We start from the raw sequence: 27,885 nt of genomic DNA on the forward strand, positions 1-27,885 counted from the left end.
GCAAACGCTCTCTCGGGGAAACAATAACCTTTGACCCCGACCTTGGGGGTCAAGATAACCTCTTACCTGCGATGAAGGGCCATTTCTTGAAATGTCGCCTATTTTATGTTTGCTTTCAAGGCCACGATATTATTTGACGAATGTGTTGAGTTTTTTGTTGATTGTGCCCGCGTGCACCACTGCTAACGCAGTATCACCGAAACGCCCGTTTGATCGTGTACACAAAGTGCCATGGAAACTGGTTGAGCTGGCTCCAGTGTATGCGTGTGCCTGTGCATAATAGTGGCACCGCTCTATGAACACAACCGTATTGCGTGCCTCAGCAGCAGCAAATACATTTGGCACGATGCCTGTGGTGAAGAATAGATCCTAACTTCGTGCACGAGCCACAATGCTAATACAAGTTTCAACGCTTGCCCCAACGTGGACCCCCGTTATAACCTAACACAGTGTGGATCGGTGGATGGATGAGTAACTAAGTAGTTGAGCGAGTGTGAGTGGATGGTATAGGGGATGGGTGAATGGGTGAGTAACTGGGTGTGTGAATGGAGTGGTACTGAATTGATGAGTGGGTGAGTAACCGTTTGAGTGGTGAGAAAGTGAGTTGTTGCGAGTAAATAGGCAAGTGGCTTGGTGAGTGGGTAATGTAGTGACTGGGTTAGTGGATGGGTAAGGATATTGGTGAGTGAGGGACTGGGTGGGTAAATGAGCAGCCGATTGGAAGCATCTAAAAATGATACTGAGCGAGCGACTAATTGATTTCGTAGAGAGCTACAATATATATGTTGAGCGTGGAATTAATCCTGCATGTTATATTGCTGAGCGCGTGGGGGAGAGTTCCTGGAAAAGCCTTGACTAAACACTGCGTATAATTAGCTGCACTGAGTTCACGGTGTCCCATCGAACACGATCTCTCATCTGGGCAATGCCTGCCCCAGGCTCGCAAACCCACGCGTGGCTCCTACACAGAGATCTCGCTGCAACAAGCAACCTTGCACACTATCATAAGTAATGTCACTCCTTTATATCCAGGAGAGCCCAAACCTCACCTCTTTGGTTTGGCCAGTTCCCTTCAGATACCCAGCCAGGTGTCTCATTGGAAGAGCAGGTGGCTCGCAATAGGAAGAGAGTGAAAATCCTGTATGGGGTTAATTCAGCCCATCATCACTCTAGATTCAATAACACGAGTTCCACTTTATGGGGAAGTCAACGGTGGTTGTTCTCTGGATAAATTTGCCCCCGTCATAGGAATATGGACTTCCCACAACTGGATCAGAGCTATAAACAAGAGATGAGCACCACCTCAATGCTCAGGTGAACAGAAAGCCACTGACTGACTTTTTGAGGAACGTTTCGCATGTACAAAGAGGCTGGAGTACCCAATGAAAAGCCACCATGTGCAACCAAGGGATACTACTCAAAGATCCATGCAGATGGGCTCATGAACCCACTTGCTGCACTGCAATCTCTAAGCAACTTCGCAGCCTAGTGGACTTGTGAGTTTCACATGTTGCGCGATCCGCCAACTCTTGCTTCCGTCCAGAGTGCGAGATCCCAGGCACGCACCCGTGGAACCCTTCCAGGTGCGGCCGCAGCTGACGCTCGGACGGTGCTATAAAGACTCGCCCGCTTCGGCTGAGCAGACGTGTGAACCGGGCTGTCGGCGTTATTTGAGCCGTGGGTCCCCGCAGCCAGCTCCACGTTGGCTTTCGCATCGAACCGGGGCCGTGGAAGCCCCCCCCCACCACGCGTTCATGCTGATACCCACTCGGGGCAGCAGCGCAAGTCTCCGTGCCCCTCCTGGCTGTGCAATAGCCGCAGTCTCTCTCAGTTCTGCCAATTGCACTCGGGTCATACCGCACGCTCTTCGGCGTGGAATCTGATGTTTCACTCCGTGTGCTGGCAGGCTTCTGCAGCAACTGAACTCTGCAGTTCGCTTTCTCCCTTGGTTATATGGCAACGTAAAATATAACCGAAGCGTATAGACGGCCAGGTCGAAGGTGAACTGCAAAGTGCAACGCTGCAAGATGATGGCTGCGCACGTGGCCTGTAATCCAGCACTGGAGGCGAGGTTGGTGGATCACCACACATGTCGTGAAACTCCTGTGGGGGTCAAGGTGCCATTACCTGGCTCGCCAGGAGACGGCAGTAGCAAGTGAACTAATCACCATTTGTTTCCATCCGTACAGGTAAAGAGTGTTATCCTGTCGTGCGTGTAGGTTTTCTGTGGGTTCTAGATTTGAAGCTTTCGTGACTGCAAGAATTCATACTCTTTGGTTTTATTCGGTAAAGTCACGTAGGTAAAAAACAAATTAAAATAAAACAATTAAAACACGACGTTTCGACCACAACACAAGTGGCCTTCAGGTGAAGGAACAGAACTGTGGGGACGACAGCACTTCAATGACCGCTGCTAAGATTCGCAGCGTCTTTTAAGCTCGGTGGGAGGAGCAGGGCGCCATATCAGGGAGACGAAACGACGTATCTCTGACCGAATTCGCGAGCACAAATCAGATCTGAAACACGGACAGAACGAATTAATCTGCTGTGGCTGATCATTGTTACAACGCTATGGGTGATCATGAGATTGTCTTCTCTGATACCAAGGTTCTCTGTTAACCAACAGGTTATCACCAGAGCTTTGTCCACGAAGCCATTCAGATATACAAACACAGACATAACTTCAACCGAGAGGATGGTTTCAAATTAAGCAACCATTGGAAAGACGTTTTCAATCATACCAAACGTCAACTAATTTCTAACAGCAATTTCAAGTAATGGTATACCAAGCATATTCCTTCCGAACTTTCTATTAAACCCTTTTTTCTACTCTCCCCTCACAGCACATTCTTGCCGATCTTTAATTTTTCCGTTTCTATTGCACACACACAGTGACCCATCCTCCGCACCCTCTACACAACAATAGACGGATTAACTCAGCCCCCTTAACCTGCATTTAAGCTTTTCTTTTTCCCATGTTTTCTGCTCCCCCCCCCCCCCCTTACAGCACATTCTTGCAGATCTTTAATTTTTCCAATTTCCGTTTCTATTGCACACACACAGTAACCCATCCTCCGCACCCTTTACACAACAAAAACATGCTAATCCCCCAGTTACATGCTAATTTTCCGACTTTAACACCCTGCTGTTTCAACACTTTAACACAGCTATTTTTGATATGTAAACTCCTTTGTCAAGGCGCCCTGCTCCTCCCACCGAGCTTAAAAGATGCTGCGAATCTTAGCAGCAGTCATTAAAGTGCTGTCGTCCCGACAGTTCTGTTCCTTCACCTGAAGAAGGCCACTTGTGTTGTGACCGAAACGTCGTGTTTTGTTTTCTTTATTTTAATTTGTTTTTTACCTATGTGACTTTTTCTGTGGGTGCTGTGGTTTCCTCCCACTTGTATAATAAACACTTCTCATTAATTGGTTGAACACATTAAAATAAAAACCCACTGCAGGTTCCTCCTGAAAAGTCCTTTGACTCAGTGTGCCTTCCTGGATAAATAAGTAAATTATTATTGAAGTGAACGTGGGAAGGCCTGTGGTAGTGGGATAAGGGGACTGGGGCATTTCCTTTGTAGCCAATGGAAATGCAGAGTGGCGACCTGCATTCAGAGTGGAGCTGGCAGCTGCCTCCCTCCAGCAACAGGAGGCAAAATCAGCACAGGGTGCATTGACATGGAGGTCTCACGGTAGCTGTGTGGGCCCAAACTACACAGGTCATGATAGCGGTGGTGCTACCACCATGGCATTAGTATGACTCCACTTGATAACCCAGGAAAGCCTTCACTGAGTTTAAGGACTATTGATGCTGTGCGTAATCCCAATTGAATAATGTGCAGTACATTTTTTAGTATTGGGATGTTTGGCCAAATCAGTTACATTGTATGTGGGATTTGTTTTAGCTACCCATGCAGAACTCGGGGCGAATATACAAACTCCACATATAAAGACACCCAAGCCAGGAATCGAACTCGGGACTTGTTGCTGTGAGGCACGAGTGTTACCACTGCGCTACCACTCTGGCGTGCCAATAGCGCTACCACTCTGGCGTTGGCCAGAGTGGTAGCGCTATTGGCACTGTTGGCATTGTTGCTGGATATTGTGATGGTGCTAGTGATGGCAGTGGTGGTGATTGCGGTGGAAGAAATGTGGATTTTTCTTGCAAAACTACATCTATTACAACGACCACATAACTGAGAGGAGTAAACACGGGACACACATGCTCATTTTCGCGAATCTCACGATTTAATGAGTTAATTCTCTCATTACTGGACATCTGTGAAAAACAGCTTTATTGTTTATCGGACTTCTCCAGGATAAATTAAGATTCTGATAAAGATCACAGTTAATGCTTATATTTAAGGCACAAAAGACCTGGGAGGTGGGGAGGTGGGTCACTTGCTCGATACATTCACCACTGCTTCGCAGAAAGTTAAGACTTGAACCCTGTAACTCTGGAGTGATTTAATGAAACGAAGATGTAAAATATTGTTTTGTCTTTTCCCCCAATGTCAATCTGATAGTGCTATGGGTGGCGCAAATATTCCATTTAGATCTCTGGCACAGCAGTGCAGCCCTTTGTGTTTTAAAACGGCCCTGGAAGCAGACATCAAGGAGCTACCTCTGAGATCCCTTCCGAGATCCCCTCTACAGTTAGTGGCGGAACTTTCCCACCTGTTCTGCCACCGAGAGTCATTCATCGCATGCCGGTTAACCTGTATTATGAGTGCCGGTTAAACTGATCATATTCTCGAAGCTGGAATTTTGCCAAATTAAGACCATTACCACATTGTATGTTTTTTTGGTAGTCACTGGTGACCGGATAAGACCATCAACTCGCTACGCTTGAGAACCCGATTTATTCACGGGCGGCTGAAACCTGTATTCAAACCCAGGATCTCAGCAATGCCGGCTCAGTGCCCTGACCTTTTAGCCACCCGGCCACCGCACTGGAATGCTAAAGATTTAAGAATGTGTATATTTTTTTAATGACAAATAAAAAAATCTATACTTAAAATCAACCGTCTCCAGCATTCACAGCGTGTGAACCTGATACGCGGTCATTTCAAACATTCATGACTATCAAGCCTTCGTGTCTACACCATTCAGCTCATTTCTTGGTTGAGATTCGTAATCATCTCTTATTAGTAATAACTTTCTATTCTTTGTTATTTCGCGGTGGCAGAGGGGCATAAGGACAGAAAGCAAGGGCTCGACATGTTTCTTAATAGTACTGCCGTAAAGAGAAAAGTTTCTACACACACAGTACTTGGCAAAGGCACTTCTTCATAGCAGATGATGAAAATGGGCCATTGCTTTTTATATTTGTGTGTAAGTTTTATGGGCAGTGTTAATGACGAATGTGTTGAAATGTGGTTAACAACAACAACTCTGCCAACGACTCACGTGACCGGCTGTGGGATCAACGTGACCTCCAGAGCAGCCTTCTCCGTGTGACCTGGGGCTCCAGTCCCTGAGCGAAGTGTCGCGTGTCCAACAACCACCAGTGGGCGCCCCTTCCGGATTCGTCCTGGCCCCACAGCGCCGGTCTCCTCTCAAATAACGAGCTGAATCAGCAACCTGGCCAGTAAACCACAAGTCTGCCACGATGGCAGCGGATCTTGGTGTGCGGTCGGAGACCGCCTGCTCGCCAGAGACGCCTACTGGCAGGCAGCTCACTTGCAGGCGGCACTCGCTGGCCCGCACGGCGATGGTAACTCTGGCCCCTGCCGAGTTGACCGACCTGCACCCTATATTGGTTGTCATTATGGTTACATTGGTCGCCATTATGGTGACATTCAATGGCGTACGCTGCATTTCCCCGGGTCTGGAAACGCGGTGAAAGAGCGAACGACACGTGGCTCCTTTATAGGTCCCCTCTCGCGCAGACACGAGCAGAGGCCGGAATGTGCGACTACAAGCAAAGCACGACGCCTAACGAGGTCTGAGTCATGGGCACAATTTTCGTCCGTGAGTTTATTAAATGCCATCATCAGCCATGCTCAATCAACGTCTGGATGAAGACCACCACCTGAGCCAACCAAAGCATTGCGGCCTTCACACTAATCTGTGTGTAATTGTACATTTAGGCCATCTCACTAGAAGGGTGCAGAGCGAGCTCAGAGATGCTCTGTGAATGGGACATCCCAGGGGAGTTGGTGCTGGTGGATGCAGGCCACACGTGTGCGCTCGCGAGAGACCCTGGTCCCTGCGTCTGCCGGGCGAGGCTGCTACTTGTGCTTGACGCTGCCCCCGTCGCCGCTCTGCTCGCAGCGGTACTTCACTCCCGGCAGGACGCACAGCATCTCGAACAGCAGGTTGGCCGCCAACAGGGCCGTGTTGCCTACGCGCGCACGCAGGGGCCCCCGCGTAGCCGTTAACACGCAGTCGGGGCAGGCGCTGTTAGCGAAGGTCGGCGCGGCCGCACGTTGGGGTGTTTGGCCAATGCCACGCCTGGCTACCTTTAACTCCCCGTATGCAAACACTCCCACAGACTCGCACTGACTGTAGCGCTAGAGCTGCCCTATGTGAGGCTGCCCCGTGTGCTGCTGCTGCCGCTGCGTGTGGGGGACGTAGGAACTCACCTGTGGTGTCATAGGGAGGCGACACCTCCACCAGGTCACAGCCCACGAGGTTGAGGCCCCTGCAGCCACGGATGATCTCCAGACCCTGGGGCGACACGTTGAGCACCCCGCTCTCCTTTAAAAAAATATTTTCCTCAATTTTATCTTTATTGTGCTATCGCTTTCATATCATCAGACAGATAATTAATTTCAAAATCTGGCAGAACAGTGCCTTCATGTTAGGGAATGGTCTACAGAAGTCAATTTCAGAGCTACCTGCAAGTCATACAATAGGGGGCAGCACTTTCCCACCCAGCCGGCTAAAAAGGTAAAGTCCAACGCATGAAACTAAGTTGAGGATTCAATTCCAATAGCTGGAATTGGGCCAAATTACACGGAAACCCAATAAAAATGTCATTATTTTTTGTTTGTTCGTACAATCATTGGTGACCTGCCGGAGGCCATCAACTCACTACACTTGAGGACCTCGTTTGATGCCAGGCGGCTGAATCCTAGATTCGGATCCAGAATCTCAGCAGTGCCAGCTGAGCGCTCTGACCTGTATGTACGTTGGACTTCTTTCGCATCGTACATAGCCAACCGTGCTAATCAGAGGTGTGGGACCTCTGGGCCATTTGTCCGTCTGCATGCAGGAATGTGTTTAACTGACGAGTCGGTGCATCGTGACGCACCTGGAGCGCAGTGTTCAGTTCACATTTCACCTCCGTGCTGCTACTGTGACTCTATGGAGTGTCGCGATTGAGGGTCAAAGAACTGATTCAATAATTCACTGGTGTGTCTTTTTTGCACCGTGACGTTGATATCATGTGTTAATTTTCTCTGCTCTCACACCGTGTATCTAAAACCAGTCCAGAGTTTGCTTGTAATCAATCAATGCTGCTGATATTATGCTTTACCAGAAGGCCACGGGGCAGATGGGTTGTGTCAAAAATAAACATGGTTATATGAAGGAATAGATGTGTGAAATAAATGTATTGTCTGCTTATTTTGTTAAGAGAGTTACTCTTGCGCTAGTTTACTGAGGACAGCCTCACGGAGTCCAATGACTGTTTTCAGGAGGGTCCTGCCAAAGTTTCCCAGTAGAAGGCGGTGATCACTTTGTAGATTCCAAATGAGTAATTTGTGGTTCATTTGAAATTTAGCATATTTGGACCATGACACTGACACACAATGGCCTACTGTCACACATGGAGACACACACATACACGAGCTGTTAAATAGTAGCCACCCGTTGCAAATGTCCGTGTGTCTCATCAAGTCTTACGCTCGGAGATATATCGCCGTTTGTGCGACGCTGCACTGGTACTGCCCTCTCGACTCCTCGTTGGGGTCGTCTGGGGTTCTGATGACTCACGGTGGTTCTGAAGGGGGTGCCCTGGGCGTGCAAAGCCGACTGCCGGTTCCGCTCGAATGGCCGATTGCAAAAATCACGTCTAGGGCAGTTTCCCTCAAGACTGTAATTCAAAGTAGCGCATGCTAAGGGGGGAACCCGAAAAGTTTTGTGTAAACACCATTGCAGTTTATATACAACGCCAGATGCTTGATGTGGAAGTTGCTCCTTGACCGGTCCCTCTCTCCACTGGTGGCTCCTTGACTATCACTTCCCTACCCTGAGGTTTCACTACCCAATCCCAAACTAGTCCTGGATCGAATTCGAGATCGCACTGTATTCAAGATCCTCGCCTCTGCCTACCTCTCACCTCTCACTCTACTCCCCTCCATGCACTCTCCTGCATCTCCCTCTCATCTCACTCACCTCACCCCCTCTCATGCCACTCAACTACCATCCACGCACTATCCTACATCTTCTGCTTATCCCATTTAACTCCCCTCCGCACACTCTTTTACGTCGCCCCTTTCATCTCATTCTACTCCCCTTCACGCAGACTCTCTGCTCCAGCAACCAAGGCTTTCTGTCAAAGTCCGCAGTCAACCTATGATCAGTCTGGATCTCCCTTCCCCCAGCCGTCCATGCTGTTAGCTCTCTGCCCCTGTTGAAGTCTAGCCATAAGACGTTCCTTTTCTCCTCTGCTGCTCTCTCTATAAAATAAACATACACACAGTTTCAGGACAGCGTCGTACTATGCGCTAGCATTTAGACGCCGCTGCGTAAATCAATACTGTACTGCGTCTCTGCTGGTGATTCTCAACCCTGTGGCTCTTGTGGCCGGGCATTCCGTGCCGGGTGATGATAGCCTGAGCGACGCCTCCACATGCTGGCTCCCTCACTGGTGCTTCTCCGGCCGTGCCGGGCGTCGCGGTAAGTTGCACATGGTTTCCAACGCTGCGCAGCCCGAGCGTGCGCCGTCAACATCCCCCACCCCTCCCCCCAGCCGTCTCCTGGTGCCCGTGCTGTCGCCGGGGCCCACCTGCGAGGGCGTGAGACCGGCGGTCTCGGGGGTGCCGGTGCCCGGCGCGTACGCCGGGTCGAGCGAGTCGATGTCGTAGGAGAGGTAGACGGGACCTGAGCCCATCTGCTGGGTGACCTCCTTCATGAGTGGAGCGAGGGACTTGAACCAGCACTGCTCCGCCTGCACCACGCGGAAACCCTGCAGCCGGCGTGCACATGGAAACACACGCACACAAACACAGACGCACAAAGATCCCCCGTATAGCCTTAATAGACTGTCGGGGCAAGTGCTGTTAGCGAGCACCTATGAAGGCTAGCATGGAACACGCGGAGGTGGGTGGGTGACCGACACCACGCCCGACCACCTTTGTCTCCCCAGTGATGATGTTTACAAATCGTACCAGGTAGGAGTCGACCTAGAAGAGGCCCAGGATCGGTTCAAATATTCGTCACTAGTCTTGTCCATGAGTGGGAATCAAACTTGGGCGGCTGAGTTCGTAGCAGAGCGCGCTAACCTCGACACCACCGCTCCCCGTAAACTCATACACAAATACACACATAAACCAGCCTCGCTATCCACAACTTCGAATGCCCTGACACTCCCAGGGCTAGATTTGAGTGAAAACCCATACGTGTTGGGAAGTCATTACTGGTTATTCTATGGATGGACTTTTCCATTCATAAACACGCAGAATTTCCACCACTGGCTCAGGGCTCTAAACAGAAGTGCAGCACCGCTTCAATGCCCACTCGAGTGGCAACTCACTTGGACTTTTTTAACCAATCGTCAGTGCCAGGGCCAAGACCATCAACTCGGCAGTTCAATCACGGGGGCGGCCACGAAGCCCGGGACCTCGGTGGTGTTGGCTCAGTCCCCCCGACACGGGCATTATGAGTTCCCCAAGCGGGCACCTCAACCGCCTCCCGACCCGGCAGTGCTTGCCGCTGCCGCACCTGCTGGCGGCCCCAGTTGTAGTCGTCGGGCGAATACCCCGACCCGCGCAGGCCGATCTGCACCACGCGCTTACAGTCCAGCAGCCCCTCCTCCACGCAGCGGCGGAACGGCGTCCCGTGCGCTACCTTCTCCCCCAGCATGAGGTCGTTGGTGTCGGCGTGGGCGTCCACGTGGATGAGTCCCACCGGGCCGTACCTGCAGCGCGCGCCGCCCTCTGACTATCGACACCGCACCGCAACTACCAATGCCGCCACATTACTCCCAACATTGTCCCATGACTAGCAACGCATCTATGTCACTCCCAACACCGTCCCGCGACTACCAACGCCACATCTCACTCCAACACCGCCACATGAGTACCAACACAACTATGCTACTCACAACACCGCCACGTGACTACTCACACCGCATCACCACATCACTCCCAACACTGCCCCATGACTACCAACACAACTATGTTACTCTCAACACCACCACGTGACTACTCACACCGCATCACCACATCACTCCCAACACTGCCCCGTGACTACCAACACAACTATGTTACTCTCAACACTGCCCCGTGACTACCAATGCCGCACCTCACTCCCAACACAGCCACGTTACTACCAACACTATCACATCACTACCATCTTGAGGTCACCACTCACTCACAGCCAACTGCCCCTAGAGTCTGAGCATCAGGTCAGCACTAACGAAGACCTCGGTTTTTCATCATCATCATCAGCAGCAGCAACACTCCATCTCAGAGCACATGCAAAACAGATTAACATGCCAACTAACCCATGGGTCTATAAATAAAGATAACGGCGACACATTTTTATACAAATAAACACACAAACGCATACCGTACCGCAACATCAACATTGACAACCCGACTATTTCATCGTGCAGTGCACATTGGTCATCGTTTCCAGCTGATTCTCCAGTCTGCTAAGAAAATGACCAAAGCTCGTCGATGCAAATTATATGGCCTGGCTGCCTATTATGTAACTCTTGCACCGTGCTAGTCGTGCTGGCGTTGGTGCGAGGCACCAGGCCTGGTCGTCTACTTCGCCGTGTGCTTTATTCGGTGAGTATGTATGCATGGATCTGAGGACCCACCGCTACCGAGAGATCTGTGAGCCAAAGTGCAAGCGAAGCCTTACTGCTTAGCGAAGGCCTGCAGGATGGGGTATGTGATGGTGTGGTCGCCCCCTGCACACACGGATGGACAGACGGATGGACGGACGAGGGCACAGATGAAAGTGTCGCGTTCGTACGGTGTAGACTAAAATTCCAACTGCCGCCATTCACAAGGGAGATCATAAATTCCGCATAACCGCACCCAATGCTCACACAGATTAAACAAAGCATGCGAACAATACATAGGGATTAGCCGCAGGGTGTCCGGTAAAAGTTAAACTGACACCGGTGTTTACAAGGGGGTCGCTGATGGGTGTGCCGGGCAGCATTTGTGAAATATGCCACATGATCTGACCTTGCAATTTTCACTTTTTATAGCCCAGTCAGATGTCATGGCAGGGTATAAGTGGGTATTGTGTACAGTTCACAATGCGCATGTCCGGTGTACTGTTTTGTGGGTTTTTTTTGCCGTATTCGACTCTGCTGCATAAACAAGCACATTGATAATAATTATACTAGAAATAAATATAGATATATACACTCATTATTAACAACCTGGTCGAATCGTGGTCTGTATGTTAGGAGCTGGTTATACATATTCAGGCTGTCACGCAATAAGGGAGCATCTCGAGTCTCTACGAGGAGGGGCCAGGGCTTTGGGGCGGCCAGGGCTTTGGGGCGGCCAGGGCTTTAGTGCGGCCAGGGCTTTGGGGCGGCCAGGGCTTTAGGACGGCCAGGGCTTTGGGGCGGCCAGGGCTTTGGGGCGGCCAGGGCTTTGGGGCGGCCAGGGCTTTGGGGCGGCCAGGGCTTTGGGGCGGCCAGGGCTTTGGGGCGGCCAGGGCTTTGGGGCGACCAGGGCTTTAGGACGGCCAGGGCTTTGGGGCGGCCAGGGCTTTGGGGCGGCCAGGGCTTTGGGGTGGCCAGGGCTTTAGGACGGCCAGGGCTTTGGGGCGGCCAGGGCTTTGGGGCGGCCAGGGCTTTGGGGTGGCCAGGGCTTTAGGACGGCCAGGGCTTTGGGGCGGCCAGGGCTTTGGGGCGGCCAGGGCTTCGGGGCGGCCAGCGTAAGTCAAACTGAGAAGCTCCGCACCAAGCGGCGAACGCGCTCCCGCAGGACCGCGTCACTGACCCCTTGTCCTGAAAGTGGTGGGCATGCCCACACTTTACCCCACCACACACGACCTGCTGATAAACGGACAAACATTTATGTGTGTGGCAGACCGGTAATAAGGCTTTTACCGGTTTCTTTAAATTCGGTTACCAGTTACGCAAAAAAAATTACGATTATCACAGCCCTTGTTCATCGTCAAACAAATTATTTTGTGACGCTGCTGCAATGGCAGCAGGGTACGAGGGCAAATGACAAAAAAAACTCAACACATTGGTCAATAACGCTGTGGCCTTAAAAAGAAAAAGTATATGATAGGCGACATTTCTGGCAATGAGCCTTCTTCACGGCACAGAGTGGCCAGTGACTCTACCTCTCTCGCCTCTCTTTGCACTGCCAAGAAGGAACATTGCCAGACACGTCACCTATTATACACATTACATTGAAGGTCACGCACAGCGGTATTGATGAACGTGTTGCGTTTCTGTGTTCATTGTACTGCTCTGGATATTTTTCCATCTTTTCATGTTACATTCCAGAACACAAATGCGCACTACTTCATAAAAGAAATGTGATCGTAGGCAGTGATAATCAAATTGTTGTTTGGCGATGGTGCATTGGCAGTCTCGCAAGATTTGTGAGGCATGGAAAAAAACTAGCTTTGAACGGTGGGGACCATACAGCAGAACTATAGGCTTTGAACAAGGTGTGTGGGCGCATTGTCAACGTAAACTTGTATGAAGCAGTGCACACCCTCAATGGCTGCTGAAGCTGTGGAGGAACACAGCGAGCCAGATCAACCAGGAAGTGCTCAGATACTTTTATCTTTAACTCCAGCTTCAGCCAGATTGAGACAAGAGACAAAGTATCGATTCAGATCTTTTGAAGAGCAGTGAACCCTCGTGTTTAACATCGGCCCACAGAAGCAGATACCACAGAGCTACGTCTGAGATTCCTTCAAGCCACTTTAGGTCAAAAGAGTGAGGGGCAGCAATTAACAACCTGCCTTGCCACGAAGAGCAATGTTTGATGCATTACGATCAAAGCGATATTTTAATTCTCAGAGCTGGAATTTGGCCAAAGCAATTGGAAACCAAAATGTTAGGTGACTGTTTTTTTTCGCAGAGATCAGTGCCCGGGCTGAGGCCATCTTGAGAACCCGGTTAAACCACAGACGTCCGCCTGGATTCGAACCTACAATCTCTGACCTGCTAGCCACTCAGCTGTAACAGGAGATGTTTCCTCTCGCGGGGAGAGACGTGAGCCTCACCAGACTCCACGAGCCCCGAGGCCGTCCAAGGGCACATCCCACCACGTCCCTCACTTCACTCTGCTCCAGGAGCCAAGGTCAACTCTCAAAACCTACTCCTTCTGCTCCTCTGATAACTCTCCAATCACCGGGGGGATCTCTGCTCCTCTGCTCAGCCCGCAGTCTGGAACTGTCTCTCTTGGACAGCTGCCCACTGAGGACTACGTCCCCTGCTTAAGTTCAGATTCAAGACTTTCCTCCTCTCATCCACTAGCAATTCACTTTCCTCTCCACCCTCAGTATTATCCCATTATTCTCTTCATTTGCAGTACTGGGATCTCTCGGCCCCCTTGTAGCCCAGCGGGATTACTAGTTTCAAAGAGAAGTGACCCACCCACCCTTACCACCAGAATTCTGGATCACAGCTAAAATGAGTGTGGTGGTGAGCTAGGTGCTTGTGAGGAGTTGTGTGCTATTGAGGCCTGGCACAAGCGTCGTGGTGACGTCACCGCCACTTAGTGGCGGTTGTTGTTGTGTGCTATTGAGATGTGCAGTGTGCCGGTGACGCCAGGAGTGCGCTGGTGAGGTGCACAGCTCCGTGTTGTTTTTTTCTGTCGGTACGGACAGAAGGGCCAGGTGAATGTAGCAACATCCATCATGCGAAACGTGGCTGAGCCGCACTGTCTGGCTGGGTGTGGTGCTCGGTGGAGCGATCATTGTTCCTAGGTTAGCAACACCGAGGTCACCCTGCGAAATGCACCTTTTGTTGCTGCTTGTTCACCAAAGCCAGCTAAGCTTTTAATGGAACGAGAGGCAACGTTGAGACACTACATCCCTTACACAACCTGCGACAACAGCTCAGCGAATGCCGCTCAGTTACATTAAACGTCATTGCTGCAGCTTCTGAGGGAAAATAAATTAGCGCGTTGTAGGGTGTGAACAATGAGTTCTGGATACAATGATCGTGCGGCGTATATTTATTAATTTGTCCCGAGCTGGAGACTCGTGTTAAATTTAACAAGAGATTAGGGTATACAATGCACGTTATTGTGGTGCGGTGTTCTGTAAATAGATGTCCTAGCTGCCCGTTTCCTACACCACCAGGGACGTGACGAATGAATGAGCCTACAGCGTCTTGTAAACCAACTACGTTTCTATGTCTCCTGTCTATACGTTTCCCTCAGCGCAGAGATCGCTACGGACGTTGCCACAACATCCAGGTCGTGTTTCTGCAGTTAATTGCAACTAATGTACGATGTTAAACCTCGCACACTGGTGATTTTTTTTCATCGCTATATTTTTAAGAACATTTAACAAAAATCTCCTAATTGGGAAAAAAATTCTGAGAAATGAATAAAATAAGACATATCTCGGACCGTGTTCGTGAACACAAGGTAGATCTGAAACACGGTAGGACCAATACCTCGGTCGTGGCTGATCATTGTTTTAATGCGGTGGGCTCACACGAAATCGATTTCTCTAAGACAAAGGTACTTTGCAAACCCACTGGCTATCAACAAAGATTCGTTCATGAAGCCATCCATATATACAGACAGACACAATTTCAACCGAGAAGATGGTACAAACTTAACAATCATTGGAAGGACGTTATCAACCAGTTTAAGTTATAACAGGCTGTGATGTTTCCATCCTACCACCTTCCGATGTTAGTTGTTATTTTCAGCTCTCCTATTTTACATTAGCAGGTTAAATTTCTCACTAACACAGCCACCTTCACGTGCCGACCTAAAGGTGGCGGTGGCTCTACGATCTGCTATTAACATGCTAATCTCTCACATTAACATGCTAATCTCTCACATTAACACGCTAATCTCTCACATTAACACGTTAATCTCTCACATTAACACGTTAATCTCTCACATTAACACGTTAACCTCTCACATTAACATGCTAATCTCTCACATTAACATGCTAATCTTTCACATTTACACGTTAATCAATCACATTAACACGTTAATCTCTCACATTAACACGCTAATCTCTCACATTAACATGCTCTAATCTCTCACATTAACATGCTCTAATCTCTCACATTAACACGTTAATCTCTCACATTAACATGCTAATCTCCCACATTAACACGTGAATCTCTCACATTAACATGCTCTAATCTCTCACATTAACATGCTCTAATCTCCCACATTAACACCTTAATCTCTCACATTAACATGCTCTAATCTCTCACATTAACATGCTAATCTCTCACATTAACATGCTAATATCTCACATTAACATGCTAATCTCTCACATTAACATGCTAATCTCTCACATTAACACGCTAATCTCTCACATTAACACGTTAATCTCTCACATTAACATGCTAATATTTCACATTAACAGAGCCACCTCAGCGCGCTCACCCTGGAGGCCGCTCAACAATCTTACATTGACATGCAAATTTTTACCTGGCAGCCCTTTAATTGGTGGAAACCCACTACCAGCGCCGCCGTGGACCCTCACCTTACATTAACATAAGCTGCCCCGCCCATGCTGCTGACGACACTTGGGCTACGCCCATTTTAAACCTTTATAAACAGCTTGCCTTCGAGGCAAACCCCCTTTTCCTAATGACGACCGCTTGTGTTGCGATCGAAACGTCGTAGTTTTTTGTTATTCTCTTTGAACCTATCAACGTGACTTTACAAAAAGACCAAAAGAATATGTAAAAAGGAATTTTAATTCAAGGTGGCCCGGTGGCTAATACTGCGTTCGGGCACCGAGCCAGCCCCAGATGGTCCGAGTCCAGTTACCAGTAGCCACACAAAAACACTGTCCCATTAGGTTTGGTTTAAACTTTTCCTTCAGGATGGCATTTGAAAAGCAACGGACACCTTGATAACTGCTGGCACAGGCACACATTTCAAACAGTCGATTCAAGGATATAATGTTTAGAAAAGTAGAAAGAAATGGGAAAGGGAAGAGATGGCGGCACAGAAGTCCCTAAGATAGACAAAGAGGAGGGCACGCCTCAATATGAACAGCAGGAATAAATAAGGAGTGCCTAGTAGGATGGGGAAGAGGGGGGAGAAGGAATGACCCGGCTAAGATGTTGGGAATGAGAGGGTGAAGCTGATGAGAGGAGAGGGGAAAAAAGAGAGAAGGGGAGTGCAGAGGGGGGTTTGCGACGGGGGAGCAGCATCTGTTTTCACAACAGATGAGAGAGGTTCAGAGTGGCAGTGGCCACACAAACGTCAAACGATTTACGGGAGGCTTTGGCAGATTTAGATGTAGAGATATTTGTTTGAGTTGGCTTATTTTGGAGCTGGATCGATAGGACAATGACTTTTTGAGGATTGTATCTGATCACTGTAAATAGCCCCGAGATTCTCTGTTTGAAGAGTGTGATGTAAAAGCAAACGAAGCCGTGTTGAACATCTTTACTCGCACACAGCTCGGCTGTCTTAGTGACGTTAAGGCCGTGTAAATACGACCACGGGTGCCAATGAGTGCAAAGCATCAGCGGATTTTATGTTGAATTGTGAGCTCAGTCAATTTTGAGTGCACATTCTAACCACGTCCCATGTGCCCAGAGCTTGACTGCGGGCCTTACGACAACATTGATGAAAAAATATACGTATTTATATTTAAAACATATAAAATCGGTGTGCAAATATGCACTCGCGACTGTGATATTTCACCTTGCTCTAAGTAAAGAGTAAAAAGCACGAAACAACTGCTTGACAGAGCTTACAACGAACACATTTTCCACTGTGGATTACGATCTCTCCTGGCCTCACTTGACATGGTGCCTTGTAATAATTCCATGTGGCACATGCCCTCTTGGTACATTTGATGCCAAACCCATAGCACCGCTTACCAAATTCCATACTGACGCACTGGATTCCCTGCCCATCAGTGTGATGGCTGGGGAGATGTTATCACGACAAAAACAGACGGCAACTACCCAGGTGGCTAGGAGCCCATCAGCTGGGGAACGTGCCACATGAGAAGCTCAGTCCAATGGAGCAAGGTGGGGTGAGAGGGGCGAGGGATGGCAACCTATGGATTATCCCTGGAACCCACCCAAATCATGATTTAACACCCGACGTTACCCTGTAATCCAGCGCGAGCGAGAGTTTTGGTACCAGCCACTGGTACTAAACCAGTGGTACCACTGAAGAGTGACACTGTGACTCACTCCTAACCCACACGAACTAGGCAATCTTCCATTGGTACCTGCTCTTCCAATTATCCTTACCCGAACCATCCAGCCATGAGTACTAGCCAATTGGTACTAGCCTTGGTTGTGGGGTACCCTTTGATAAACCACAATGAAGCCAAAGTTATACGTTTGCTGCAGTCACCCTCTGCTAAATTCAACACAGTGCAAAGGTTTTACTGCATTTTATAGCCGGTGAGCAAACTGAGGCTAGTACGGGTGAGCAAGCTGAGACTCCCAGCCTGCTGGGTGGGGAAGTATTTACAGAAAGTGAGTTTCTGACCTCCCTATGTGGACTCTCTCTGGGTATCATGGTGACCTGCTACATGTTAATTACCGATTAAGGTAACCTGGGCATAATTTTCGAACCATTCTCTGGGCAGGTGAGAGGGTAAGGAGGGTGGCGCAAGGGAGGGGCTAACCAAGGGTGAGGGGCCGGCAGCCCCCGGAGATGATGGTGCAGTAGGCGTCCCTGATGAGCCGCACATTCTCCTGTTGGTTGTACAGGTTGATGTAGATGTCCCCGATGTCAGCAACGGCCAGCGACTCGAAGGGCGCAGCGTGCGTGTAGTTGTTGTACGGACGGACCATCACCGACTCGCTCCGGATTTGACGCGGCCCAAACCTGGTGGGATGATGACGACGTACGCGAGCGATTTCCTCGTTAGGCCACCCACGTAAAAAAAAATATAAATTACTTGACATCGTGCCACAATCAAGTATAAACTGAGGTAACGACACAATGAAGAGGTGCAATTGAGTAGAGCAGCGTTAGCAGCACACACGGACCCTGCCGCTCACATCACCCCATCGCATGACGAGGTGAATCGCGTTACCGCGAGCAGGCTGCTCACAACGCAAGAGCAAAATATCGCGGCTAAAATGAAGCTTCTCCACTGGGACTCTCTCGTCTGTGAGCCAGTTTACAGACATTCTCCCCCCAACCCCTCAGCATTAGACCTGACAGCCACTGGGAATATGGATGTTTCTGTACGACACAAAGTCGCTATTCTTGGTGATCGAGACTTTTGCACATTTTCACTAAAAAGCTGATAAAAGTCCACATTTCATGAAGACAAGAATCTGGCCTTACACAGGCAGTTTTTGTAACATTTATATTTGCAGTATTATTTTAAATTCTACAGGGGCTCTCTGTGACGGCCCTTACACCAGCAGTAGCATGAGCAAGTAATTGCAGGGCTGCACTTTTACCTGTAAAAAAAAAATCGAATTAAGTACTTTTAGTTGCAAATACAATGTTTTACAACTTTTTTTTACTTGTTGAATAATTTTGATTTTAAGCTTTCGTGACTGCAGGGATTCATATTCTTGGTTATTTCGGTAAAGTCACGTAAAAGGGAAACAATAAAATAATAAAAATATAAAACAATAAAATTCTCACGACGTTTCGACTGCAACACAAGCAGTCATCATCAGGTGTGAAAACCACAGCAAGAATTTTTTTTAAAAAGTGGCGTTTTTTTAACGTTAGCACTACGGATAGCGATTTGACAGTTTGTTCAGATGGACGAGTCCATCTATGTTCGGAAAAGAGGAGGGGGGAGACGAAAATAATGGATGCGGTCTGAAAGCCACCGTAAGCATGAGCAATCAATTAAGACCCAAAATGGTTTATCAAATCCTTCCAATGATTCCTAAGCCAGAATCCATCTTCTCGGTTAAAATTGTCTCTGTGTTTGTATATGTGGATAGCCTCATGAACGAATCTCTCATGATAGCCAGATGGCTTGCAGAGAACCTCTGTCTTGGAGAAGTCAATGTCATGTGAGCCGACTGAATTATAACAGTGACCTGCCACGGCCGAGGTGTTGGTCCTACAGTGTTTTAGGTCTGCTTTGTGTTCACCAAGAATATGAATCCCTGCAGTCATGAAAGCTTTCAATCAAAATGTAATTGCCTCTACGGGGAGGGTTTCCACATAACTTTGAGATCCTTCAACAAACTCCGGGATAAGAAGGCTCAGCTGATCGAGTCTCTCACCTTTCTGAAGAGATTCCGCGACTCTGGGGTAATACCAATCACATTTACACTGACCTCTGCTGCTGTAACTCCTTCTCATGCGAAACGAATTCTTTCCAGAACTAGCTAAGCTCTTATCTCAGAGAAAATCAGACTTATACGCACCGAACTAGATCAGTTAGCAAGATACTCTACAAATCACACTTATCATTGACGGCAACAATGTCCACATCGGATTGGGAACATGTAGACAATATGACTGCCTCTTCAGCTGCCACTATGTCGACCAAATGTAAGGACAACCTGATTTCCAAATTTAACCTCCTCTCCAACAAAAGACCGGACCCACACACCAAAAAGCTAGAGGTTAACAAAGTCGTAATTAATCGAGGTAACAGTTCTATTTCCGATGGTCTGAAATCCGTTTCAGCTAAAGGGTTAAACTTTGCAGTCACACCTAAACACATACCAGTTAATGATATCATTGCCCAAGTAGCCCAAGTAGACGTGGCTCTCAAGGGCCTGGGTCACATCGCTGCAGACGAAGCAAGATCTGAAATCGCTGCAACCCTCAAAAACACTAAGATGCCAGCTAGCAACCTCAGCAAAGATGAGCGTTTTGAATTATGTAAATTAAAAAAGAGGGATGACATTGTCATCCTCTTAGCCAACAAGGGCAATGCCACTGTCATCATGGATAAAATAGAATATAACAACAAAATTCAAGAATTACTCAACAATGGCAGCTATACAAAAATAAAAAAAGAGATCCCACCAACAGCCTCGTCATACAAACCAACAAAATCATTTCTGATTCAACCGCATTAATTGATCAAACCAAACAGTTCTCGTTGAAACCTTCTGCTGCCAGGCCACCAAGGTTATACGGCTTACCAAAAATACATAAAGTAGATACACTCCTACGTCCCATCATCTCTACTATCAACTCCCCCACCTACAAACTGGCTTGTTTTCTGTCTGAAATCCTGCGGCTTTTCACTGGAAAAACCACCTCTGCGGTACAAAATTCTACTCACCTGGTATTGACAATCACGGGTATTTCCCTGTCCCCAGACGACCTGCTTGTCAGTTTTGATGTAGTTTCCTTATTCACCAAAGTCCCTGTACCTGACACCATCGCAATCGTTGAAGACTTGGTTCATCAAGGACTAAACACTGAGGTACCCCCCCTGGTGAGACACTGCTTAACCAATACATACTTCACTTGGAATGGAACTTTCTACAAACAAACTGAGGGCACCCCAATGGGCTGCCCCCTATCTCCGGTTGTAGCCAACATTTTCATGGAGAAATTTGAGACTGACGCCGCCCAAACTGCCACTCTGCACCCAACCTTATGGAAGAGGTACATGGATGACACTTTTGTCATCTGGCCACATGGCCGGCCTGCTCTAGACCAATTCCTCGACCACATCAATTCCATACACCCAGCCATCAGATTTACCATGGAAGTCGAAAAAGATGGCAAGCTACCTTTTTTGGATGTCTTCATAAAAAAGAGACCTGATGGTTCAATGAGCCACTCTGTCTACAGGAAAGCTACCCATACGGATGATGACCTGAAACCGGATTCCCACCACAATCCATCCCAGAAGAATTCCCTCATCAAGACTCTGCACCATAGAGCCCAATGCATATCCGACCAGGAACACATAGCCAGTGAACTCAAGCACGTACACCAAGCTCTTAAGGCTAATGGTTACTCCGACTACACAATCCGCAAAGCTATCACTCCAACCATGAAGAAGGACCCTCTTGAGGAGCCATTCAAAACCATCACTTTACCCTACATTGAGGGGATCACAAAAATATCTCCAAAATCTTGAATAAACACAAGATCCAGGTCCGATTCAACACATTACATAAAATCCGTGATCTGGTTCCGTCTGTAAAAGATGTGATTCCGGACAAACAGTACTCTGGCGTCTACAAACTAAGTTGCCTCTGTGGTAGTAGTTACATTGGAGAAACCAAACGACATGTCTCGGACCGCATCCGTGAACACAAAACAGACCTAAAACACGGTAGGACCAACACCTCGGCCGTGGCAGATCACTGTTATAATTCAGTAGGCTCACATGACATTGACTTCTCCAAGACAGAGGTTCTCTGCAAGTCATCTGGCTATCATGAGAGATTCGTTTATGAGGCTATCCACATATACAAACACAGAGACAATTTCAACCGAGAAGATGGATTCTGGTTTAGCAACCATTGGAAGGATTTGATAAACCATTTCGGGTCTTAATTGATTGTTCACGCTTACGGTGGCTTTCAGACCGCATCCATTATTTTCGCCTCCCCCCTCCTCTTTTCCGAACATAGATGGACTCGTCCATCTGAATAACTGCCAAATCGCTCTCCGTGGTGCTAACGTTAAAAAAACGCAACTTTTTTCAAATATTCTTGCTGTGGTTTTCACACCTGATGATGATTGCTTGTGTTGCAGTCGAAACGTCGTGAGAATTTGATTGTTTTATATTTTTATTATTTTATTGTTTCCCTTCTACGTGACTTGTTGAATAATCTTTATCCCTTTGCCAATCTACTGCTGGATGGAGGTCTTCCTACACTGTATCAGTTAAGGGGGTTTATTTGGCCATGCTTTACCAGGGTGATCAATGCCGGTTTATGAAAGGGGGGAGGGGGCCCATGGCCAGTTCAGATATCACTCGCCGCTCATGTTAGCTATGGCCATGAATCAAATGCAGGTCGCCGGGTTCATAGAGCAGTACGCTCAAAAGTAGGCCTTTATGCTGGTATTAACGTTTGTTGCAATCCCACAGCTGGAGTTGATACGTTTGACTGACCATTGATGTTAACATGACTTGCAAACATTGCCATCGCTTGCATGCAGAAGGTGAAATGCAGCCTTTGTGATGCAGTCAACATGTCCAACTGCCATTCACTGCAAAACACGTTTGGCCCACGTTCCCTGTCAATTAGATTGTCAACACTCTTTTATTAGAGCTCGCACGCGTTTAGTGAGCTATATCTAAGCGGTGTATGGGTCATTTGCAGCCTTCAATAAGAAACAGAACCTGAAACATAAAACAAAATACGAGATCAATCTTCGGCAAGGGTCTTGACACCTAGGTTTGTGACTTTCAGCAGTAGTTTTTCTTGACTTTACCTTTAGGGCACACACGAACGCGCTTGGCAAACACAGCGTTGACAATCAGTCTATTACAACATCCCTGCATCTTGCATAGCGGTGGAACAAGCGACCTTGTCGGTAGCAGACCAACAAGTGCCACGTGGAAAATAAGCATGCGAGGATTCATGCTAACTTGCTAAAGCCCTTTAGAACGCTGTGGATTCCTGGCATCTGCGTTATCATTGCAGGGCTCTGTGTAGAATCCGCAAACGTGGCCGAAGACTGACACATCTGGCTCACGCCTAATTCTCCCCAGAGCTTTCTCATGCCACCATGGAGATTGGTGGCTTTGGGAGAGAGCCCCCACAGGTTATTGTGAACTGCACAGCGGCAGCGCGTTCACTGCTTAATGCAGAGAATTACGGTTCAAGCCCAGCGGCTGCCCGGATTAATACTGCGGGCACATTCACCGTAAAAACACAACGTGCCGTCTGTTTCACAGCGAACGTTCAAGATCCCGTTCCGTTGTTCGCAAGAATAGGCCATCGTGTGCCAGTGTCAAAGTCCAAATTAGTTCAATTACCCGCAGTTGAATGGCTAAACAGTAATCATATGGCTCTAACACATCTCTTTATTGGATCATTGTGATCGTAGTCCTTCAAAAATTACCCACGATGTACATCATTCTAATGTGTAACCTTTCAACTGTCTCTCCAAAATGTTTTTTCAATTCGTTCGGAAAATGTATATATACATGCGGCTTTTACTAGTTATTATCCTCGGCCCAACTACGCAGCCTTCTTTGTTAAAGCCTTCAATAATTTCCCGTGGTTAATTTAAACCGATCATGTTAACAGGAATGTCATCAGCCTGCACTCCGAATTTGCATAGGAGGGCCTCGGTGGAAAAACACTTTAAAAACTCCACCCCAATATTATTGCAAAACGAAAAAAGAATCGTAATTCCTGTCAAGCAACTTTAGCTCTGCCGACATCTCTGTGGCAAAGGCGCTTGCTTCTGTCGTGACCGCCAGCGGATTCTTTAGTGGCAGCTATCATCAATATTCATGACACACAGACGGCTATGAACCAGACCGGCCGGATAGGGCGCATTCTCACCAGGTCTGGCAATGTGAGACGTGTACTGTGTACTGTGCAAGCTGTGTGTGAGACGTGTACTGTGTACTGTGTGAGCTGTGTGTGAGACGTGTACTGTGTACTGTGTGTGTGAGACGTGTACTGTGTACTGTGCTAGCTGTGTGTGAGACGTGTACTGTGCAAGCTGTGTGTGAGACGTGTACTGTGTACGTGCAAGCTGTGTGTGAGACGTGTACTGTGTACGTGCAAGCTGTGTGTGAGACGTGTACTGTGTACGTGCGAGCTGTGTGTGAGACGTGTACTGTGTACTGTGCAAGCTGTGTGTGAGACGTGTACTGTGTGAGTGTGAGACGTGTACTGTGTACTGTGTGAGCTGTGTGTGAGACGTGTACTGTGTACTGTGCAAGCTGTGTGTGAGACGTGTACTGTGTACGTGCGAGCTGTGTGTGAGACGTGTACTGTGTACTGTGTGAGCTGTGTGTGAGACGTGTACTGTGTACTGTGTGAGTGTGAGACGTGTACTGTGCAAGCTGTGTGTGAGACGTGTACTGTGCTAGCTGTGTGTGAGACGTGTACTGTGTACGTGCGAGCTGTGTGTGAGACGTGTACTGTGTACTGTGTGAGCTGTGTGTGAGACGTGTACTGTGTACGTGCGAGCTGTGTGAGACGTGTACTGTGTACTGTGCAAGCTGTGTGAGTGTGAGACGTGTACTGTGCGAGCTGTGTGTGAGACGTGTACTGTGTACTGTGTGAGTGTGAGACGTGTACTGTGTACGTGCGAGTTGTGTGTGAGACGTGTACTGTGTACTGTGTGAGTGTGAGACGTGTACTGTGTACGTGCGAGCTGTGTGTGTGTGTACGTGCGAGCTGTGTGAGACGTGTACTGTGTACGTGCGAGCTGTGTGAGACGTGTACTGTGTACGTGCGAGCTGTGTGTGTGTACGTGCGAGCTGTGTGTGAGACGTGTACTGTGTACGTGCGAGCTGTGTGTGTAGGTGCGAGTTGTGTGTGTGTAGGTGCTGTGTGTGTGTGTAGGTGCTGTGTGTGTGTGTAGGTGCTGTGTGTGTGTAGGTGCGAGCTGTGTTTGTGTGTACGTGCGAGCTGTGTGTGTGTAGGTGCGAGCTGTGTGTGTGCGTGCGAGCTGTGTGTGTGTACGTGCTGTGTGTACGTGCTGTGTGTGTGTGTAGGTGCTGTGTGTGTGTGTAGGTGGGAGCTGTGTGTGTGTGTAGGTGCGAGCTGTGTGTGTGTACGTGCTGTGTGTGTGTGTAGGTGCGAGCTGTGTCGTCGTCTGCACGAGCTGTGTGTGTGTCACGGTGTGCGCGAGGTGAGAGCGCCACCTGGCCCCGGGCCGGTTGGAGGTGCCCGTGTCGATGGGCGTCCCCACGAAGCATGCGTCGAGGCCCGCGCTGCCCTCCCGCACGGTGGGCAGCCTCATCATGGAGGCCAGCCCGGCGCAGCGCGCCAGCTCGTTCCCGCTCGGCGGGGTGAACAGGCGCCGCTGCTGCTGCGGGCCCCCGGCCGAGTGCAGGGCCCGGCCAGCCGCCCCCGGGGCTCGCGGGGACAGGGCCCGGCTCAGCGAGCCCAGCAGACGGGAGCCGGGAGCCCCCCACGGGCCCCCGGGGCACCGCGCTCCAAGCACCATCAACAGCATGGGGGCTGCTACCTTCACTCCTCCTCGCTGCACGCGCGGAGGGGGGTGGTGGTGGTGGTGCGTGTGGTTGTTGACTTCGTGTTGTGGTTGTTGTGTGACACGGTTGAGTGGATGTTGCGTTGGGTTGTGGTGGTTGTTGTGTCGAAGTGGATGCGGTTGTCAAGTTGTTGATCGGCTGTGACCATGGTGGTGCGGTTAGGTGGCTGTGATTGGGTGGGTGTTGAGTGGGCGTGAAGCGTGTGTGTGATTGAGTGGTTGTGGTTAAAGACGTGGTTGTCTTGATGTTGAGTAGATGCTGCGATGCAGTTGAGTGGTTGTGATTGAGCCGGTGAGAGTGAATGTGTCTCGTGTTGAGTGCCTGTGGGTTGAGTGATAGCGGTTAAGTCGGTGTGTGTATTGTGAATGACCCTAAATGTCCCTGGTTGATGGAGTCGTACTGTCGGGGGCTCTATGAGCTCCACTCGCTTTAAAGATGACCAAAGGGATGGGACAGCAAGGGGCTGAGCTGCCAAGCACCTGATCACATCTCCATATCTCCAAATAAAAGGCAAACTTGTGATTATGTGTGTCTGTTCAAAATGTTTAGCGTACTTCCCGACATGCAACAAACACACACATTCATAATAAAGGTTTTTGGGTTAGATCGCGTATTTATAAATGTGTCGTAACCCTCCACCACCCGACATGGCCAATCAGCAAAAAAAGTGTCACGTTGACAAAAGACAAATAATTCACTACTTTAGCCCACCGGTGTGTTGAAGAGTGAATCCACAACATAACCATTGACTGATTACTAATCGATTATATAATTACAATACCCCCCTCCGCCTCTAATCACTTCACCTGATATTAGTTAAATGATGACGTCACCCTGCTGCTGCTCGATATAAAACCGGGAGCAAGCGAGGGCTTTACCATTCTGGCGAATTGCGTGATGATGCTGGATGTATTTACCAGCGAAACGGCGTACTCAAACTGTAAATGTTGTGGATTCACTATTCAACACACCGGTGGGCTAAAGTAGGAAATTGTTTGTCTTTTGTCAACGTGACACTTTTTTTGCTGATTGGCCGTGTCGGGTGGTGGAGGGTTACGACACATTTATAAATAACGCGATCTAACCCAAAAATCTTTATTATGAATAATATTGGTCGCGAAAGCCTACGTGTTAAACAAACACACACATGTGGGTACTTTCCAGACTGTACACCATGCAAAAATAATAATAAAAAATACATTTTTTGTGGGGGGAGCTCAATAATGCATTTATTTTTTGCACGGCAAGTGAGCTGTGACGTCAAATCTGTCACGTGACCCGCGCATGTGGAAGCGTAACGCATTGTAGTGTAGTGGTTAGCGTGCTGTGTATGTCTGTGTGTGTGTCTGTCTGTGTGTGTGTGTCTGTGTGTTTGTGTCTGTGTCTGTGTGTGTCTGTGTGTGTGTGTGGAAGCGTAACGCATTGTAGTGTAGTGGTTAGCGCGCTGCGCTACGAACCCGGCGACCCGAGTTCGATTCCAGCTCACGGCCACCACCGGTGACGATTATTTCAACCGCTTCTGGGCCTCCCCTAGGTCGACTCAGCCTCAAACGACTAACTGTTATGGTGTGTGAACATCGCCACTGGGGAGACAAAGGCGGCCGGGCTTGGTGAATCTAAGTCCCGGGCGAAGCCGGATAGTAAAGCTAGTCACTTATAAACCCGGCGATGCTGATGAGAATACCTACGGTGGTGAATAAGTGATGACTGCGAGCATAGATGCCAGATTAACCCAGAAAGGGAAGGTCGCTGGACGAGAACTTCCACCGCTTCTGGGTACCTGAACACAGTGGAATCTGTGTTCAGGTGCCAGGAATTGATCTGTACTGAGATATGGTGGCGGCATTACTGTGTTGAATTTTATTGCAGGATTCTGCACATCACTGATAGACCTAGGCTCTGACTGAGACATATATCCGGATTTGGTCTGTGGGAAAGATGACGACTAGCTTACCAGGTGCTGCTCTCAGCCAAGGTGTGATGGTTAGAACTAACTTCATGGCTGGAGCTACCCGTGTTATAAATGAGAGAATGTCTTTTATTTATCCAGAAAAGCCGCGGCAAGGCCCAAGACTCTTTCCCAGGAGAGGGTCTGCATCAGACTATTCTGCCAGTTTATTGTTGTGTAGTTCGCATGTGGGAGCACATTGCAGGACCCAAAGAAAATCCATGCACATCCGAGTGAACGTGCAATGTTCGTGCGTGATTTGACTTTTGGTATGTATGTTGAACTACTTGTTCGCACCATACGTAGCCAATCGTGTGAATCGGTGGTGCAGGGCGGAAAAACAAGAAAAACACAACAAAGCAGTTGTGAGAATGATATATATATTATCCTTGCAGATATGTCATCGACAATTTCTGAGAGCTACGCACTACTGGCCACTTTGTCTTGGAGTAAAAAAAAAACTCCATCCGACAGGATATCTGTGGGCATGGTGTTTCAGAC

At 48.6% G+C, this 27,885-nt stretch overlaps 1 protein-coding gene across 1 annotated transcript; it reads right to left on the bottom strand.

The window, feature by feature from the left end:
- Nucleotides 1–5,961: 5,961 nt before the first annotated feature.
- Nucleotides 5,962–25,897, bottom strand: AGMAT (agmatinase (putative)). The gene is made up of 7 exons (XM_032968141.2): nucleotides 25,086–25,897; nucleotides 17,976–18,178; nucleotides 11,043–11,091; nucleotides 9,894–10,089; nucleotides 8,959–9,138; nucleotides 6,590–6,674; nucleotides 5,962–6,348 (listed from the first exon to the last, which is right to left on the bottom strand). The coding sequence occupies exons 1-7, from the start codon at nucleotides 25,397–25,399 to the stop codon at nucleotides 6,236–6,238; spliced, it is 1,140 nt and encodes a 379-aa protein (XP_032824032.1). The 5' UTR covers nucleotides 25,400–25,897; the 3' UTR covers nucleotides 5,962–6,235.
- Nucleotides 25,898–27,885: the final 1,988 nt, after the last annotated feature.

Source organism: Petromyzon marinus, chromosome 39 (genome assembly GCF_048934315.1).
Source record: "Petromyzon marinus isolate PM22_M1 ecotype Great Lakes invasive population chromosome 39, UKy_Petmar_22M1.pri1.0, whole genome shotgun sequence".
Taxonomy (NCBI): Eukaryota; Metazoa; Chordata; class Hyperoartia; order Petromyzontiformes; family Petromyzontidae; genus Petromyzon; species Petromyzon marinus.

Bases quoted from the DNA above. Each gene is read 5' to 3' on its own strand.
- AGMAT (XM_032968141.2), bottom strand. From the start codon at position 25,399: ATGCTGTTGATGGTGCTTGGAGCGCGGTGCCCCGGGGGCCCGTGGGGG. The intron at 18,179-25,085 runs GTGGCGCTCTCA...TCATCCCACCAG, and splicing joins TCCAACCGGCCCGGGGCCAG to GTTTGGGCCGCGTCAAATCC. The intron at 9,139-9,893 runs GTGCGGCAGCGG...CGCCGGCTGCAG, and splicing joins ACAACTGGGGCCGCCAGCAG to GGTTTCCGCGTGGTGCAGGC.